Source organism: Copadichromis virginalis, linkage group LG18, assembly GCF_057382275.1.
Source record: "Copadichromis virginalis isolate Kocher_CV1m ecotype Utaka linkage group LG18, C_Virginalis_male_GT1.1, whole genome shotgun sequence".
NCBI lineage: Eukaryota > Metazoa > Chordata > Actinopteri > Cichliformes > Cichlidae > Copadichromis > Copadichromis virginalis.
Genome location: NC_140635.1, coordinates 37,133,399 through 37,152,524, shown reverse-complemented (window position 1 = coordinate 37,152,524; position 19,126 = coordinate 37,133,399). Strand labels below are relative to the sequence as shown.

Sequence of the window (19,126 nt, the reverse complement as noted above, 5' to 3'; positions counted from 1 at the left end):
ACGGACATATAAACAGTGCTGGTACGAGTTCCGCTGGTTCTGAGTCATAACTTGTTACTCGGTGGGAATTTCATACATTTCAAACCACCGTTTTCAGACTATGTGCTGGAAACTAACGCAGTGCTAGCGACCTCCAATGAACCTACATACCGAGGGTTCAGACGTTAGCTCCCCGCGGCCAGAATGAGCTCTGTGCCGCTGAAGAGGACCTACAAGCAGCTGCCTGTTTGTGTTGTGGAGGACCACCACGACGTAAGCCTTCTCCGTGTGAACACAGCAGCGAAACACAACCACATAGTTCTGCTAAAGCTAACGAACGAGACGTTCTTATAACAACAGTGGACCTCCGTTTGTATATGAACGAGATAAATCCTCCCAGTGTTCAGAAGCAGATTAATGTTGATTATTCATATCATATTACAGTCAGACAAATGGTGAGCTGATGAACTCAGTGATAGATTTGTGTTTCTTATCAGACTTTTAATCACTGTCAGGTCCGTCCACGTGACACTCATGACGTCACTGGAGTAAAAACTGAAGTTGTTATAGAGAATTTTTATTATTGTTACAGATGCATTATTGTGTATTTTATAACTTTACACAAGTTTATCTAGTTTACTTTGTCTTAACTGCTAAAACACTGAATCCCATTCTATGAACGAAATAGTGATTTGTCCATTTAGTGAGCCGGTTACTCCTTTGGCAAAACCTTAAATATGTCTTTTGGAGTTGAGCAGTCTCATCTGCTCTTGTAGCAAACGTCCGAGCTCGCTCACTCAGATTCCGGGTGAAGCACTTTGTCATCTGCAGGAAATAGGATTGTTCAACATAACAGGTTACTGCAAACCCATCACACCATCTGCAGACGCAGGTTTCTCACTGGAGCTCGATCAGGAGTCGTAACAGCATGTCTCCACTTTGCTTTTCATCACTACCAGTATGAAGGAATCCACTCAGTGACATAATGTGAGATATGAATGTCTAAACCAAAACAAAGAATAAGGACTGTTTCTTGTAGTTGTTGGTTGTTTGTTGTGTTCTGGTCCTTCACACAGACATAGTCTGTTTTTACGCTGGGTTCTCCTCTCCTTAACAGACTCATGGTGAACATGGACGGTATATCCTTGGTTTTTAACATAGCCATAGCAACAACAGCTTGACACCTCCTCACACTGTTCAGCCAGTGTGGTCTAATCTACTGCCCAGGTTTATGTTTTGTACTCCTTGTTGAAAAACACACTCGCACTGCGCCAAGCATGTGAAGCAGTCGTGTAGTGAGTCAGGTTTGTCCATTGGCTGGCATCAGTCAGCGAGGGCTAGAACAGACCAGGCTCATTATATGAACCTCTGTAATAATCCTGCGTTACTTATTTGGCTACATTTTCATCTCATTGTGCTTGAAGCAGGAGAAGTTCGGCCACAGCAGGACTGACCCGAGGCACATCATTTTGAGGGGTTGCAAAGTTAAACGTGTAAATGGTTCCATGCTTTGCTTTTGTTTCTCATGTTCAGCAGTGTAATCTGATCCTGTAACGTAGAAATGTTCACGAATGATGTCAGTCATGTTGAAATCCTTTCCAAAGAAGATTTTGTGCTTTTAATGATAATATTAAAACTATCGTTCACATTAGCTTCACATTGCTAATCTCACTGTTTCTCAACCAGGTGGTGTGTCACATCTACCGGGCCATAGCTTCGAGGCATCTGCCAATGAAGAACATAAAGATGATTCATTTGGACTCCCACCCTGACCTCCTCATCCCTGTCAACATGTCTGCTGACACAGTGTTTGACAAGGAGAAGCTGTTCGGGTACGTTATGGGTCAAACTGTGGCTTGTGTTGGTCAAAGCTCCTCGTAGGTGAGAGCTGGAAGAAAGTATGAGACGTAAACATTAACTAGACGTGCTTCAGGTGATGACGTGATATTAGTCTCTGCACATGTTTACAACAAGATGTGAAGGAAGGCGACTTCTAAAAGAGGCGCAGTCGTGTTCTCAGCACTTGACTAATGTTGGCTGTGAGTGTGACTAAGTGACAGCTACGATCTACCTACAGTTTGCTCCCACAAGGAGTCCAGAGTCCCTCAGATGGGGACTGAAAATGCTCCAAACATGGAAACAAACCAACCCGACCACAGAAGGCGCGACAATCTGCTCGTTCTTTCAGGTCAGCATTGTGGAAGTGTTCAGGGTGAGGGTCCAGGATTAGACTGATGCAGATATATAAATACATGCAGCCTTTCAGTAAGAAGTACATCTGTGTGAGTTGGGCCATGTTTACATGTATAAAGCACAAAGTCTTGGTTAATATTGTAGCAGTTTGATCCGTATGCTGAGCTCTGACAGCCAATGAAAGGTCCCTGTTAGGTGGTGTGGAGGAGTGTTTGCCTCCTCATCTCCTCTGCTGGTGCCTCATGACAATAGTCACACTTAGCATTGTGAGGTATGTCATTACTGCCCACAGCTCCTGGAAAAGGATGGAAAATACCAGTAAATGCCTGCACATGTAAGTGTGACTGTGGGTATATGTGCAGGCACGGGGGGTTAAATTCAGATGTTTGAACAGAAAACAAGACGCTTCCTCTGGTCACCAGTCTGTCACTGGGACAACCACCAGTGTCTTTGACTGTGGGACAGAACCACCACAGCACGAGTCACAGCCAGCACCTTGTTGCAGTGAGGCAGTAGTGCGAACCACTGCACCGCTTGTTCTCTGTGTTTTTGCAGCAGGAGTGTTGGTGGGAGCTCTTCAAACAACACGTCACACGTGGTGGTGGTGAATGAATACACGTGGTGGTGGTGAATGAATACACGTGGTGGTGGTGAATGAATGAGCCTGATATGCATGTAAAATGATTTAAATAATAAATTAGTCAATCATTCGTAATGAATAATCTTCTTTATTGTTCCGTTAAAACAAAATGAAATCGACTTTTTGCCTGGATATAAACTTGTAAGACTCGCTTCCACAGACAGTTTTGCAGTGAAAAGTTCAGCTTACAAATGCTCACATTACAGATGTGTTGCTCAAATTCATTGTTGGAAATAGAAGCTACAGACGTTTGGAAGCAGGTTAGGAACAGGAGAGACGATCAGTCTGCAGCAGTATGGAGCGCAGTCGTGATGACGTGTAGAGAAGGTCTTCTTTGGATAAACAGTAAACGTATCATATGGTGCCAAGAGAGGAGCCGTTGTACTGTATGAGGTGGTCAGGAGTGAGGGTGGTGTGGGACGTGTATGAGGACAGCCTCCGTGGAGCCGCTGCGAGGTGTCGAGGATGATCTGTGACAGCAGGGTAGCAACAAGAGTGACAGGGAAGCTTCATAACACGCTATGATGCTGTGTGATGGAGGAGGACGTTGGGTGTAGAGCAGGGGTGGGCAACTCCAGGCCTGGAGGGCCGGTGTCCTGCAGGTTTTAGATCGCACCCTGGGTCAACACACCTGAGTCACATGATTAGTTCATTAGCAGGCCTCTGGAGAACTTCAGATATGCTGAGGAGTCATTTAGCCCTTTAAATCAGCTGTGATGGATCACGGACACATCTAAAACCTGCAGGACACCGGCACTCCAGGCCTGGAGTTGCCCACCCCTGGTATAGAGTATGAGCTACAGCGACACCTGCAGGGAGCAGCTGAGAGACGTGAGCCCACTGCAGCCGTGGACTGTGTGGGTGGATGTGGGTGAACTGATATTTATGTCACCCCAATCTTGCATATTTTCCTTTTTTCAGTGAACTGAGTATAGAAAACTGGATAATGCCGATGGTGTACGCCGGTCACGTGTCCTCTGTGGTGTGGCTGCATCCATACTGGGCCCAGCAGATTAGAGAGGGAGAACACAGCATGACTGTGGGCAGAGACTCATCCACCACCACCATCAGGTAGGACAGGAAGAAGAACGGTACAGCAAGAGACATCTCTGTCCCTCCTTGATCTCCTGTCTTCGTCCTCTCCTGTCTCTGCAGAGTGACCAGTACAGACAACTACTTCCTCAGCGATGGTCTTTATGTGTGCGAGGAGCAGCTGGACAACCCAAAGCATTTCAGCCTGAGCGTGATCCGAGTCGATCCCGTCAGAGCAGGTCACGGCTCGCTGACAGGTACTGCGTGTGATGGCGGCGACACATCTCAAAAAAGTTGCAACAGAGGCAGCAAAAGGCTGGAAAATGAAGTAGTACTAAAACGATGCAGCTGGAGGTGCTGGGTGACACGACCGGGGAGAGCAGAGGTTCACCAGTCTGGGAGAAACTGTTCGGAATAATGTTCGTCTACATAAAATCACAAAGACTGTCTTATAATACTGTCGAAATACTGTGAGGATCTGCAGAAGTGGCTGATCTTTGGGCCTTCAGGCACCTCTGCATTAAACCAGGCCTGATTCAGAAATGTCTCCTCTGGGCTGCCGCTCATTTATAATGGGATGAGGTGGAAAATTGATCAGACGAATCAAACTGTGTCATCCTGACTGGAAAACCCTGCATTCCTTAAACTAAAGATCAAAGAGACCATCTGAGCTCGTGTTTGGATATGTTTACTTTGCTCTTGATGAGATTTGGAGTTTGCATGAGGTAACAGCAGAGGGCGCTGCTATTGTCCAATTGAACCTTTCTTCTACTTTTTGATCTGACATTTAATTTCAGAGCAGAGAACAGAAAAGGACACAGAGGAATGTTCAGTCAAAAGAGCGCGAGCAGAGCGGAGGAAGTCCGGAGAATCCAGCAGCTCACAGCCTCCGTCAGCAAACACTGACTCGCTGCAACCAGCAGAGGGCAGCACAGCCGAGGATGGAGCTGACGGCGATGGCGCAGGAGGAGGCGGTGTCGACGATGAAGGATCAACCAGCTACATCGTGAAGAGAATATCTTCATTTGTAAGTGAGACGGAGCCGTACATTCTGGACGTCGACCTGGATTTCTTCTCCTGTAAGAACCCGTTCAAAGAACTGTACACACAGGTACGCGTCCACTCTGCTGCTTCCTCAGGGACTGAATGAAACGCTGTTTCAGCTTCTGCTCATAAGCTCGTTTTACTGTGAAACATTGTTATTAGTCTGTTGAATTAAATTGGTCTCTTAAACAACAACATCAGTTTAAACAATAGCAAATATGAAACGAGCTCATGGGTTAAGATTGTAAACAACAATAATGATGATAAAAGATTTTACAGGGGGAAAGGTATGTTCTGGCCTCCAGTTTGGATTCCAGTAAGATGAGTGTGCCGGGCGCCTGTGAAGCGTATCTGAGTGGATTGAACTACAGTGGAACCCGACTTACGAAATAAATTCGTTCCAGAGGGTCTTTCGTGAGGCCGAATTTTTGTAAGTCGAGGCACCTTTTCCCATCGCCCTTTGAGTGAGGCGCTGCTGGCTGAAGACGAAGTTCTTGGTGGAGGAAGACCTCGCTCACATTTATCAATAATTTCTCTCTTTGTTTCCATCGAGAGCACTTCACGCTTCTTCTTTTCACTCCAATCACTTGAAGTTTTTTCAGCCCCATTATCAATGAACGATAAGTTAATTGCAAACGTAAAGCACACGAAATAGCGCTGCAACAACAATACGTCTTTCACGTGGAACAGCAAGTGCGACAGCCATGGGGTTATCACATGATTCGGAAGGCATCGTGGGCGTTTTGCTGCACCACGGGCAGCAATATTGAATTCCTTCATAACTTGAATGTTTCGTTAAATGGGGTCTTTGTAAGTCGGGGTTCCACTGCATTAGACGTTTGTCCGGCTTTAGAATCACTGTCATTACTGTCGATTGGCACGCCTTCTGCTGTTTTCCAGAGCACAGACAGAGTTAGCCTCTGAAGAAGTGCTTTTTTGGCCTTTTGGTTCTTAGTGTAAATCTTTAAGGCGTGATAAATGTACGGTATTTATCCCTAAAGCTGGAAAACATAGTGTCTACGGTAACTACGCCTACGGTAACAAACATAAGTCAGCCTGAGTAAAGCAGAATCGTTCAATAAAATAAATAGAAGCTGAAAAAGTTCAGTGAGATGAAGCTGAGGCAGAATCAGGAGTACAGTTAAATAAAAGAATACAATTGCATAGTTAACAGAATAAAGAGTTATAGATGCAGGTGTTCTGATTTTCTGTCTTCGTCTCAGTGGAGGTGAAACATGTTTTAGAGTTGAGCTGCATGTAGGCGGTGCAGACGGAGCAATATATCCATCCATGTGATGGGTCACATGTTGCTAGCACCACCCTCTGTAACTTAACTCAGCGTCTCAGTGTGGTGTGATTGTCCTGACTGAGTACTCCCAGAGTTACTGATGTCCCTGTATCGATATCTGCATACAGAATATCACAGTGCTGTCCGGACTTTGTTTCCCAGCCCTACTGCCTCAGGGTTTCATGGAGCAGCTGATCTAGGGCGCGCTGTGTTCCTGACGCTTCGTCCTGGATCCTCACCCTCGTTCTTTCTGTGGCTCGTACAGCTTCAGGCTGCTGGGTGTCAGGTGGACATCCGTCCATCTCCTCTTGTGGTCAGCTATGGAGGCTGTAGTTTTAAACCCCACAGCAGACCGAGTCCAATAGTAGCAACAATCCCACTGCTGAGGCATTTTTAGAATGATCTCTCTTCTAGCCAAGCAGCTACTGGTAGCAGGAGAAAGCTTTGTGAATACAGGCCAGACGTTAACACTGAACTAATACTGAAAGAAGCTGTTTTAGTTGGAGACGTCCTCATCTTGTGTCTGTTGGTGAAAAAAACAAATGGTCCTGATGTTGATTCTGGGCAGGATGAGGCAGAAGTGTCTGATTTTTATTTTCTTGTTTTTATTTGTGTGGTTGGTGGTTCGCACTGCTGCCCCACAGCAAGAAGGTCCTGAGCTTCTCCTGTTGTCCGTGTTTGTGTGGGTTCTCTCCGGCTTCCTCCCCGAGAGCAGAGACATGCAGTTAGTGGGGTTGGGTTAACTGGTGATTGTAGATCATGAATGGTCGTCGGTGTCGTAGCCCTGTGACAGACTGCACCCCGTTTATGCTCCATCCGAGTTAAGACTTCTTCATGGGGCTGCATGAAAACCATTTCTAAATATATAGATTTAATGAATGCAACCTGGAGCCAGACGAAGCAGCAGAAGAGAGTTCATTAATTAACCAATAAAAATGAACGTGTGGTACAAACCCTGTTAATGTGTTAAGCAGCCTCCTGCAGCACAGTCCACACACACTGGATCCATTCTGTCATGTAATGTGTTACACTGGCGGGGCGGCTGTAGCTCAGGAGGTAGAGCCCACCTACTGATCGCAAGGTCGGTGGTTCGATCCCTGGCTCCTCCAGTCTGCGTATCCTTGGGTAAGACAATAACCCCAAGTTGCTCTCCGATGCATCCATCGAGTGTGCTGATGGGTGAATGTGTGTATAAGAATCAGTCCATTTAAAACATCTGTTCATCTTCATTACACAGTCACCTCAGCTACATGCTGTCTGTTTGTCCAGGAGGAGTACGCCATCCTCCAGGAGCTCTACAGCTTCAGAGGGCCCCGCCTGGATGCTGATGAGGTGAAAAATCCTTTGAGTCACAACATTTCTCCACCAAGCATCCATACAGTCCATAGATATTTGTGAATGACACAGAAGAGAGTGAAACACAGACTTTAAACTTTAATTTAAGGGAATTAATAATAGTGTTAAAGAGGAATGTAAATTAGTACAGAACACACGTGTGAGTGAGGAAGACACCAGAGCTGATTCCAAAAGTGTGTTTGTTAGCTGTTGCTGTGGAGGAGTGGAGTGTGACGCTCCACTCATGTACAAATACACTTAACATCATCAACGACAGCACCGCGATGAATCCTGACCTGCTGCAGCTGATGCACGGCCGTAATGATGTCCCCACCTGTGACATGGACGATGCAACCATGATTAAAAGGTCCCTAAGAGACACTTAGGAGAAGCAGTAGCAATGTCTGCTGTATCCAGCAGGGGGAGCAGTGTGGAGGCGCATTCATTTACAGGCTTGCTGCGTTGTATAGTTCTATAACTTTGTTCAGGGATTCTGATTATGACAGCTATTGGTATATCTGGAACACGTCCTCAGCCATCGATGTGTTTTACACTTTAATAAAATGAATCACATTAAATTTTTGCGTTACTGTTAAAATCCCATTTTTAAAAGAATGCAGTACAAGTACTGGTTATCACAGTTTGCTGCTGCAGGGCAAACAGTCGGTATTTGCAGTGTTGGCCCCACCTCTGCAGTCTGCCCTGTCGATCAGCGTCTGACTCCTGACTGAGGTGATCCGTTCTTTAATCGAGGCTTGGAGTTCGTCACAGTTAGTGGGTCTTCGTTGTCTACCTGCCTCTGGAGGACTGGCCCAAAGTTTTCCGTTGGATTAAGGTCTGGGGAGTTTCCTGGGCCTGGACCAAACATTCAGTGTTTTATTCCCCGAGCCACTTGGTTATCACGTTGGCCTCACGGCCCCGCCATGTTTAAACAGGCTGTGTGTTCTTCGGCAGACTGTTCTTGGAAGAAGTTGCTGTGGGAGGATGTTTTGGTCCCGTTCTTTATTCATGGCTGTGTTTTTTGGCAAAATTGTGAGCGAGCCCACACATGAACGTTCTCAGGATGCTTTACTGTTGGCATGAGACAGGACTGATGGTGGCGCTCACCTCTTCTTCTCCAGACAATCCTTTTTCCAGCTGCCCCGAACAATCAGAAAACTGCGTCATCTGAGAAAAGGACTTTAGCCCAGTCCTCAGCAGCCCACTCGCTGGACCTTTTGCAGACTGTCGGTCTGTCCCTGATGGGCTTTTGGAGAGAAGTGGCTTCTTTGCTGCCCTCCTTGACACCAGGCATCCTCCAAAAGTCTTCGCCTCACTGTGCGTGCAGATGCACCCACAGCTGCCTGCTGCCATTCCTGAGCAAGCTCTGCGCTGGTGGCACTCTCATCCCATCTTTAGGAGACGGTCCTGGCGCCTGCTGGACTTTCTTGGGCTCGTTTTATGCAACACAGTGATGGCTGCACATGTTTATTTGCAGGTAACCATGGTTAACAGGAAGAACAATGATTTTGAGCATCACCCTCATTTTAGTGATAGCAGTCAGCATGACATGAGGATCTCCAGCCTGGTGCTCGTTAGTCTCAGCAGGTCCTTTTATGCAGTGCAGTGGAGATGGCTTTGTTGGTTCATTTTCATGGCAAAGAAAGACTTTGTGTTTCTCTGACCTCTCTTCATCACATTCTGCAGGATATGCAAATTGCATCATAAAGACTGAAGCAGCAAACTGTCTCAAAACTCATTTTTGCGTCATTCTCAAAACTTCTGACCACGACTGTCGTAGAGACTCGTTTTTAGTTTCTTTTTAATCTTCTAATGTCCCGTTTTCCTGAAGGCACCATGAGGTTGCTGTTTGCTCACATTTCCAAACACCCAGCCTGCCCACATGAAACGCAGTGCACATCTATCAAGCTAACGCTGCTGAAAGAACATTACCTCTAAGGTTCGAGGACAGGACCGAAAATGATTTAAAAAGCAGTCGGTGTCCGTAGAACGACTGTGAGATGCCTCCATAAAGCCCAGACAGAAGGTTTGTATACAAAACACAGAGGATTATGGGTCGCTGAAGACTTTTGCACAGTGTGCACAATAAAATCTAAAGAATAATGAAGGATGTGTTTATAATTCAAACAGAGGCCTGAAGAAGTAACGACCCAGCAAACATCTACATGAAAATGAAATTCTACCCGGCTCAGAAATAACTTCCACATCTGGTTTGGCATCTACGAGGAATATTATTATTAAACTGTTTCCTGTCAATAGTTTTGGTGATCTGAGCTGTAAATGTCTGAACGGTCAAACTGACAGTAAAGTTTGATCCATTTATTTCACATTTTCAAAACTTAACTGGAAGTTTTGATGGGCGACGAGGTTTACGGTGAACGCTATCCAAATTCAGTGCAGGTTTGTTTACATGGCACCAAATCACAGCAGCACTCATTGCACTTTATATTACAGGACAGCTCGTACAGTTATACTGAGAAAATCATCTATAGCTGACTCTTGGTGACACTCTGCAAAGCAGATGTGCCCCAAGGCGACTCCAGCAGCTGGCGGCTGCAGCTTTGAGCGGCTGTATCTGTACAAAGACATCCGAATACTTCAGCTAATTGTAGAAATGCAGAGTAGAAGGAGAAACAGAGAACGTACCTGAACACTGACCAGCACAGGCAACGCTGCGTTCCTTAAAGATGTTGTGCTTTTAGGAAAGTCTCTTGTGTTGTTATTGAGCAGAAATCTTAACGCTGTGCTTTCATTAAAGGCAAAACAAATAAACACTGAATGTGTGTTTGTGTGCTTTTAAGGAGGAGCTCGGTGAGTGTGTAGATCATCGTATACGCCAGTTAGAAGACCTGGAAGCAGCATTTGCTGATCTACTGGATGATGATGGAGAAGAGACGGTTACACGCTGGGCCACAAACCCTGGGTAAATCAATCTTCTGTAACAGACACTTGAAAGTTAGAGGCGTAACAAAGGAGGAACGAAAGCTGGGGAACTTTGTGCGTTGGTCAAACACTGAGCTGTTTGAAGGTAAAGCTGAAAAGTTGTGAATGTGTTTTTATAATGTCCCAGCTGGCTGTCCCTGTGCTTTATGCTCATGAGAATAGGAAGTACTTTCTTTATCCCTGATTTTGTTCCAGCGGGTGAAACGTTCATAAAATACTAATCTGATAATCCGACAGACGTCTCTGTGCCAGCAGAGGATGTTGAAGGTTTTCTCTGTCCGTGAGACGGGGCTGGAGCCGTCTGTTAGAGAAGCTGCTGGGGTCGTGTCCATGGTGGAAACAGAGGAACAGAAGTGTCCTCATAACCACAGATCAGCCTTATGGCTTATTTAATCTGTCTCATGAGTTTCATGGCTGCGCCTCACCAGACCACACTTACCTCTGCTGATGGGCCATGATTCTGCTGCAGACACTGAAGGACCTCACGCTCCCTCATAAACAGCCTTTTTTGTATGTAGCATCTTTGCTGTTGAGGAACATGTTCATCCATGCTCTCCAAAAACGGTTTCAAATTTAAATTAATGTGACCATAGAGCAGTTTTCTAGTTTGCTGCAGACCATCTTATAAAACCTTTTTTCCACATATGATGGCATTTGTAGTTCACATGTGGCCTTTTCTTTGCATGATAACCTGTATTTGTATGTGACACAGTGAACTCTGTGCACAGGCAGTAAGTATTAGCACGCAGTGATTTCCATAATAGAATCAGGCCTGTGTTTAGGGTTTTTGCCACTTTGGAGAGTAGAAATCACCATGAAACAGAATCAGTCCATTTCCCGTTAAATACCATCATTTTTACTGTCTACACCAGGGGTCGGCTCTTTAGTCCTTATACTGCGGCTCCGCGTGGTTTGGGAAAATAAATTAGAAGTATTTAGCTGAAGTGTATTTTATTTATGTTTAGTTCTTTTTTAACTTGTAGTTCTAAATTGGAAGATTATTGTGATATTGAAATATAAAAATAAAATTTTATCTTATTATTTTTTCATCGCTCAAAATAAGCGTCACACTGGCGGAAGCCGGTGTACCCGCCGAAACGCCTGCATTTATCGAGACTTTCAACCCCAGGTAGGCCAGTTATGGATCTTCAGATCCACATTATGTCAGCAGCTCCACCGTGAACTATGTTAAAAACAAACACGCTCACGCCTCACAGATGACAGCTTACAGTCCTGCGTGAAGATGAAAGTGACTCGTACAGCCCCGACCTGCAGACGCTGTGCGCAGAGGTTCAGGAGCAGAAGTCCCGTTGTAAACATATCACGGCAGACCCGACGATGTTTGCATGAACACGCTTTACAGCTTCTCTTTATTGACCACCTTTCACACACGGTTGCTGTGCGCACACAGCCGGCTGTAGCTTTGCAGCTCACAGCCCGACACACAACAGCAGAGAGAGCACAGACGTAAAGGCGGCGAGGTGTGACTGCGGGTGCTGCTCAGGTGCGTCCACCTCCCCTGCAGCGGCGCTGCAGACCACGCCCCGCCACACACATTAACCTGGTAAAATACATATTTAGGCAGAATTTTGCAAATATCTATTTTTCATCTTTCAGCAGCATCGAGCTTTTTTTTCCAATTACTTTTTAAAAGTCAGGTCAAGGCTCCAAAAGCCCAAAGGAGATATGAGGGCGGCTCACAATTGTTTTTTTCTGGATCATTTTAGTTCAGCTTTCCTTTTGTTATATTTCTTTAAGAGTTCAAAATGTGTTCATTACATAAATAACATGTAATTTTCTCTGCAGCACTTCATGGATTTCATAAGCAGCACACCATAGTTGTTCACACAAAGCATAAAAGTGTTTTCTTTTGCGTGGAAATCGCATCCAAACGGCTCTTTGGGTGTTAAAGGTTGCAGACCCCTGGTCTACACAGATTAAATCATGGTTGTATTTAAGCTGAACACTGAGTCAGATACAAAGTCTGAGAAATTAGTTAGAAACTGTGAGTGAGCATTAAAGAGATGATAGATGACAGAAAAGTGAAGTTTTGCAGCTGTGATGGACGCGGCCTCTAAGGGGGCGGGGTATGGGGGTGCAGAGAGGCGTGGAAATGATTGCATCGCTATCCCGAACAGATCTGGTCTGGGTGTTTGTTCTACAGCTGTGCCAACATTTCCACGCGCTGTGTGTTGACATTCGCTCTGAAGCTCGTCCTCTCCACAAATTCAGAACGAATCTTCAGAGGAGCGCGGCTCTGTCCTGATTATTGTCGGCACAAGCTTCGATCATCACAGCCCCACCCGTGTCACCCATTCGAATGTACACCAGCCTTTTGAAAGCTTTTGAGCCAGCTCCACCTTAAATTTCTTTGAAGCAACAAACAGTTGATTACAGTTGTTTAACCAGTGAGCGAAAGAATCTGTTTGCCTGGGATGAGCTAGTGTGCCTCTATGAGCAGCCCCCACATCGTCTTACTGTTTCTGTGTTTTTCAGCATGGATTCACTACCTCAACTGGTTTCCAGTCTAAAGGCAAGAAATTCATGCCCTGACTATGAAATGGTAATAATAATTGTATATAATAATAATAAATAATAGCAATAAAGTTATATTTAGTGAACGGGAACATATAAATAAATATGAATAAACTCGCCTCATCACTCCTCCCTCAGGTTCACCAGGCAGGGTTAACCTGCGACACAGTCGAGCTTCCTCATCACATCAGCTCTGATGAAGAGATTGGCAGACTTCTCTCAGCTGTGCAGCTCTTCCTGAAGGTCCTTCCCAAACCCACACTGGTGACATTGTCCAGGTAAATCAGCTCCACAGATGGTTAAATGTCCTTTAACAGTGTAGTGACACAGAAAGAGGGTCTAACTATCTTCATGTGTGTTTTCAGGTCCAGTTTGGATGAATACTGCCCAGTGGAGCAGGTGGATTCAATCCAGAGGAGAGTACTGGCTATGCTGGAGGGCCTGTATGGAGCACTGGACGTACACAAAGACTATGACAACAGCAGCACAGAGACTGGAGAGCAGTTGCCACAAGGATCCTAACAGATACACAAAACCACATCTCTCATTGGGATGATTTTATCAAGATAAACACAGCAGATAAAAACTAACACATCAGCATGTTAGTGTTGGAAGCAGGACAAATAGTTTGGAGATTTCCTCCCACATTGTGTATAAGTAGGGTCTGGATCCTTTGTTTGGGAATTCCCCGGGACAGTGCAGGAGAGCCTTGTTGTGACTGAATTCCTTCTTGCAAGAATAAACTCAAATATAACTCTAACAGCGTGACTTCTTTTATTTAATGCACTGAATTTCCACAACAGTTTGGTGCCAGGAAGTAAGAGTGACCAGCAGATCACACAGGGCGGAGTGAATGGGTGATCGTTACAGAAGCTGATTCTGGCTTTGGAGAGAAACGGGGCTCGCCGTGCTGTCCTGAGCCGTCGCTGTGTGACTGTTGCTTATCTTCGGCATCACTTGTCTGAGGACTGATACAGCTTATCATGACCGTCCAACTGTGCTGAATACAAGTGATTCTTATACCCAGATTGTGTGCATGGACGTGACTCGTTTTCGATCTTGGCAGATTAGTGAAAGATGAGGAATGTGTCACCAACTCAACATTATACATGATTCTGAATAAGAGTAATGTTACCAAACGCTCAGAAAGAAAAAGGTTTTCTTTGCACTTGAAGTAATACAGGTCTGTTACAGTGAAGGTTCATGTGAAAGTGTGCTAAAGTGTGCTAATGGGGCGACCGTGGCTAATAATGGGGCGACCGTGGCTCAGGGGGTTGGGAAGCGTATCTGTAACCGGAAGGTCGCCGGTTCGATCCCCGGGCTCTCTGTCCTGGTCGTTGTGTCCTTGGGCAAGACACTTTACCCTACTTGCCTACTGGTGTTGGCCAGAGGGGCCGATGGCGCGATATGGCAGCCTGGCTTCTGTCAGTCTGCCCCAGGGCAGCTGTGGCTACACCTGTAGCTGCCTCCACCAGTGTGTGAATGTGAGAGAGAATGAATAGTGGCATTGTAAAGCGCTTTGGGTGCTTTGAAAAGTGCTATATAAATCCACTCCATTATTATTATTATTATTAAAGACAAACTGAAGTAGAAAGAAACATGTTTCCTACATTAGGGATAACAAGGAAAACCCAGTGAAGTGATTTTAAAGTTTCAACTTGGTGTTGAATCATGTAAGTCAGATGGAGAGATGGATAAGGTGAGGGTGGACAGTGGACGATAAGACAACTTGTGAGACTCGGGGTTCTTCCCTTTTGTCTTCTTCGAGATGAGCAGTCCAGAAGATTTGATCCAAGACGTTCACAGTTAAAAACTGCAGCCCAACCTGTGGCTGTGCAAACTGGTTTGGTAATTTTGGGCTTTTCATCTGCTCATGTTAGAGGCTTCATTCAGAAGGATTTCCATCATACTTCCACTGAATGTGGCGCAGAGATAAGTGCATCTTCATATTTGGTCGTGCCGTCCTTTCTCCAACATCACCAAAGATGGAAACAAAGTCAGCATCAGGTCAGAGGGATTTAAGTAATGTTTGCAGATTATTTGATTCGCTCTTACTATGGACCTGCCTAAATGTTTTAATAAAACTTCCTGAAATTAAAGTCAAATTATGGACATTCAATGTGAATGCATGTGTTTCGTGGACTTGGAGAAGGTATTTGACGGTGTCCCTCAAAGTGTTCTGTGGAAGGTGTTTCAGGAGTACGGGGTCAGTTACGAGCCACAGCTGTTGCAAGAGCTTGGCCCACCTAGCAGGCAATAAGTTGGACTCTGCCAGGGCTGCCTTTCATCACTGATTCTATTCATGATTGTTATGAACAGAATCTCCAGACACAGTTAGGTGGCAGAAGGCTTCCACTGAGGCGGTCCCAGGATCTCTCAATGATGTGGTTCTGTTGGCTTCATCAGGTGGTAACCTCCAGCTCGATACGGAGGGGTTCACAGCCGAGTGTGAAGCAGCAGGAATGAGAATCAGCACCGCCATGGTCCTCACCCAGAAAGGGGGAGGAGTGCCCAGTCTGGGTCAGGGACGAGTTCCTGCCCATAGTATCTCAGTTTCATGGGTGAAGGGAGATCGACAGACGGGTCGGTGCTGCGGCTGCAGTGATGTGGAAGCTGCACCACTCCGTCGTGGTGAAGAGGGAGCTGAAGCGCTCCATTTACCGGCTGATCTACATCCCTGCCCTGCAGAAACGTTTTGCCTGCCACAGCCTTGTGTGCACTCAGAAGCTCAAGTTATTGCAGCACATCCAACATCTGCAACAGGTTTTTTCATGTTAATGTGATGTTAATTTATATACAACAATAATATTAAAGACATTATTATTTAAAATGCTACAAATAATTCATTTTTAGGTGTCCTAATAAAGTATTGGAACCCCATTCTTTCAAAAAATATAAACTTTTTTGATGGGGAAGTGTTTCTGTATATATTTTTGCCAGACTTTTGGCTGCTGGGAAATGAATGAGATGAGCTGATGTGAGTAGTCAGCCTTGTGTCCATACACCTGCCATGTTTACTCTAACTAAAAACAAAACCACAAATCGTGTATTTGCTCCAAGGAAAGAAAAGAAACGGCAGTTTTGTGTGCCAGACTGTAAATATGGTGTTAATGGTTCTATATTAGACAGTGACAGTGAATAAGATCACAGGGGGTTAGCTCAGTGTTGGAGCCAACAGAGAACATCTCCACAGTTTTTGGCATTTTTACTTTCAAGCTTATTTTTTCAGCCCCAGCTGGTCAGCTGGGATTCATTTGCTCCCTCCTCCCTCGCTCTAAGGCAGAAGAAAACAAAGTCACCCAAATCCCCGACAACCATGTACAGCATAACACGGCTAGCAGGTGGTCCGTAGGTGACGTGCATTCAGGTTTCCCTTAATGTTGTCAGCTATCTGTACCTCTTTTAAAGCCTTTCAAGAATCCTGTCACTCCCAAGGTCTCAAAGACTTTAGAGTCAGACCTGTTACAGATCGTCAACTTTTCTTTATTATCAGGTGTGTTTCCAGAACCACTAAAAACTGCTGTAATAAAACCTATACTGAAAAAGGACAATCTTGACAAGACACAAATGAACAACTACAGGCCGATCTCAAATCTCCCGTTTTTAAGTAAGATCATTGAAAAAGCAGTTTCTCAACAGCTCAGTTACTTCTTAAAACAGAATAATTGCTACGATGCCTTCCAGTCAGGTTTTAGACAGAACCACAGCACTGAAACCGCTCTGACCAAAGTGTTTAATGACATATGTCTGAATACAGACAGTGGAAAAATGTCAGTCCTAGTTTTACTGGATCTCAGTGCAGCATTTGATACAGTTGACCACAACATATTACTCAAACGACTGGAGAACTGGACAGGTCTTTCAGGAACTGTACTAAACTGGTTCAAAACATACGTAGAAAACAGGAAATACTTTGTATCAATAGGTAACTTCACATCTGAGCAGACAAGTATCACATGTGGAGTTCCCCAAGGTTCCATCTTGGGACCCCTTCTGTTTAACATCTACATGCTCCCACTGGCACAGATTATAAAGAACAACAAAATAAACTATCACAGCTATGCAGATGACACACAAATATATATCACAATGTCACCAGGAGACCAAGGCCCTGTACAGGCTCTTGGTAAATGCATTGAGGAAATCAATGACTGGTTGTGCCACAATTTTCTCCAGCTAAACAAAAACAAAACTGAAGTAATAGTCTTTGGAGCCAAAGAAAAACGATTACAGGTCACCAGAGAACTTCAATCTATACATCTAAAAACCACAAACCAGGCGAGAAATTTGGGTGTAGTGATGGATGCAGACCTAAACTTAGAAAAACACATTAGGACAATAACAAAGTCAGCTTACTATCACCTCAAGAATATATCAAGGATAAAAGATCTGATGTCTCAACAGGACCTGGAAAAACTAGTCCATGCATTCATCTTTAGTAGGCTTGATTACTGTAACAGCATCTTTACAGGTCTACCTAAAAAAATCAGTCAGACAACTACAGCTCATTCAGAACTCTGCTGCTCGAGTCCTCACTAAGACCAAAAAAGTGGACCACATCAGTCCAGCTCTGAGGTCCTTACACTGGCTGCCTGTCCGTCAGAGGATAGACTTTAAAGTTCTGATGCTGGCCTATAAAGCTCTGAATGGTTTAGGACCAAAATACATCAATGACCTCCTGACCCAGTATGAACCTTCCAGATCCCTCAGGTCATCTGGATCCGGTCTTTTATCAGTTCCCAGAGTCAGAACCAGACACGGAGAAGCTGCATTCAGCTTTTATGCTCCTTATATCTGGAACAAACTCCCAGAAAGCCTCAGATCAGCTGAAACACTCAGTTTATTTAAATCCAGGTTGAAGACTCACCTGTTCTCAGCTGCATTTGAATAAAGCACCAAATCCACACTTTAAGCTTAAATTTCAAAACTTACATTTAACTACTGATTTTATCTACTGTTCTGATTTTATCTGTTTTGATTTTATATACTGTTTTGTTTGTTTGTTAATTAGTTAGTTTGTTTGCTTGTTTTAATCAATTTTAAATCATGCTTTTTATCTGTTTTTGTTTCTAATGTCTCTGTAAAGCACTTTGAATCACCTTGTTGTTGAATTGTGCTATACAAATAAACTTGCCTTGCCTATCAGATCCTAATTCTTTTTGTCCTGCACAGGTGAGAGAATTATCCTGCAGACATAAATCTCCTGAAAAAAGTGATATCAATTCACAAATTGAACTGTGAGTAAAAACAAACAACCTGTGCTCGGGACTGTTTGAAGATTTTGGAGAGTCCTGGACTCTGCCTGGACTTTGTGGAAGCCTCGAGGAAACTGGACCATCACAGCTGTTTGTGAACTGTGTTTAATATGGACTGTAGACACATGCACTGTTGTCACTTGGTCCTGCGTTTGAGTCCTGCTTTTACATCGGTCACTTGGAAAGCTGATGACAGCGATGTAGTGAGTAGAAGAGGCTCTAGTGATAACACGAGCAGCTGAATTCTGGTCAGGAGAGGCAGACAGTATCTAGCGATGCTAACGAGCTCTAGATTTATTTTTGCAATACTTATATATAAAACTATGTTAGTTTGTCCAATTAATTTTAATCCTCTGAAAATATAAGAGTAGGTAATAAAAAAGGTGTAATTCTTAAACAGTTAATGCAGTGGTCTTGTTTAACCCTTTGATTAAGTCTGCACACATGGACCTGACAGTACAGAGTACATACTGGAGAGTAGCAAACCAGTACAATATGATAGAAGACCCAAACTTGAAGGCCATTAAATGTTCTGCATTTGTATATTGATGTTGTCCCAGTCCTGTTCTAGGACACACAGCTTGACAGCAAGCGTGAGCCCAACCCAGCAGACACAGAGGACGGCCCCCAGGTAAAGGCTGAGAGAACGAGAAACTGTTCTCAACCAAACATGATAAAAGAAACTAAAACAAAAACGAATCTGACAATGTTCAAACAATCAAACTGGTGGTAGAAACAAACGAAAATTAAACGTGAGCTAACATGATGATAGCTGTGGATGTAAGTCTGGTCTCAGCCCTGGAACAGAGCATCCAGCTCTATGACTTTACTCTTGATAACTGACATCATTGCTCACAGCTTCAGAAAGGCAACACACACAAG

At 44.5% G+C, this 19,126-nt stretch overlaps 1 protein-coding gene across 2 annotated transcripts; it reads left to right on the top strand.

Annotated features, from left to right (window-relative positions):
* Positions 1-13,749, top strand: lg18h5orf22 (linkage group 18 C5orf22 homolog). 2 transcript variants are annotated; one of them, XM_085438739.1, is made up of 10 exons: positions 2-252; positions 1,666-1,811; positions 3,734-3,883; positions 3,968-4,101; positions 4,642-4,955; positions 7,446-7,508; positions 10,313-10,434; positions 12,951-13,017; positions 13,128-13,267; positions 13,355-13,749. In XM_085438739.1, exons 1-10 carry the CDS (start codon positions 184-186, stop codon positions 13,509-13,511), a joined length of 1,362 nt encoding a protein of 453 aa, XP_085294865.1. In that variant the 5' UTR covers positions 2-183; the 3' UTR covers positions 13,512-13,749. The 2 variants fall into 2 exon arrangements, with proteins under 2 accessions (XP_085294866.1, XP_085294865.1); XM_085438740.1 differs by lacking the exon at positions 7,446-7,508 and having other exon boundaries at positions 1-252.
* Positions 13,750-19,126: the final 5,377 nt, after the last annotated feature.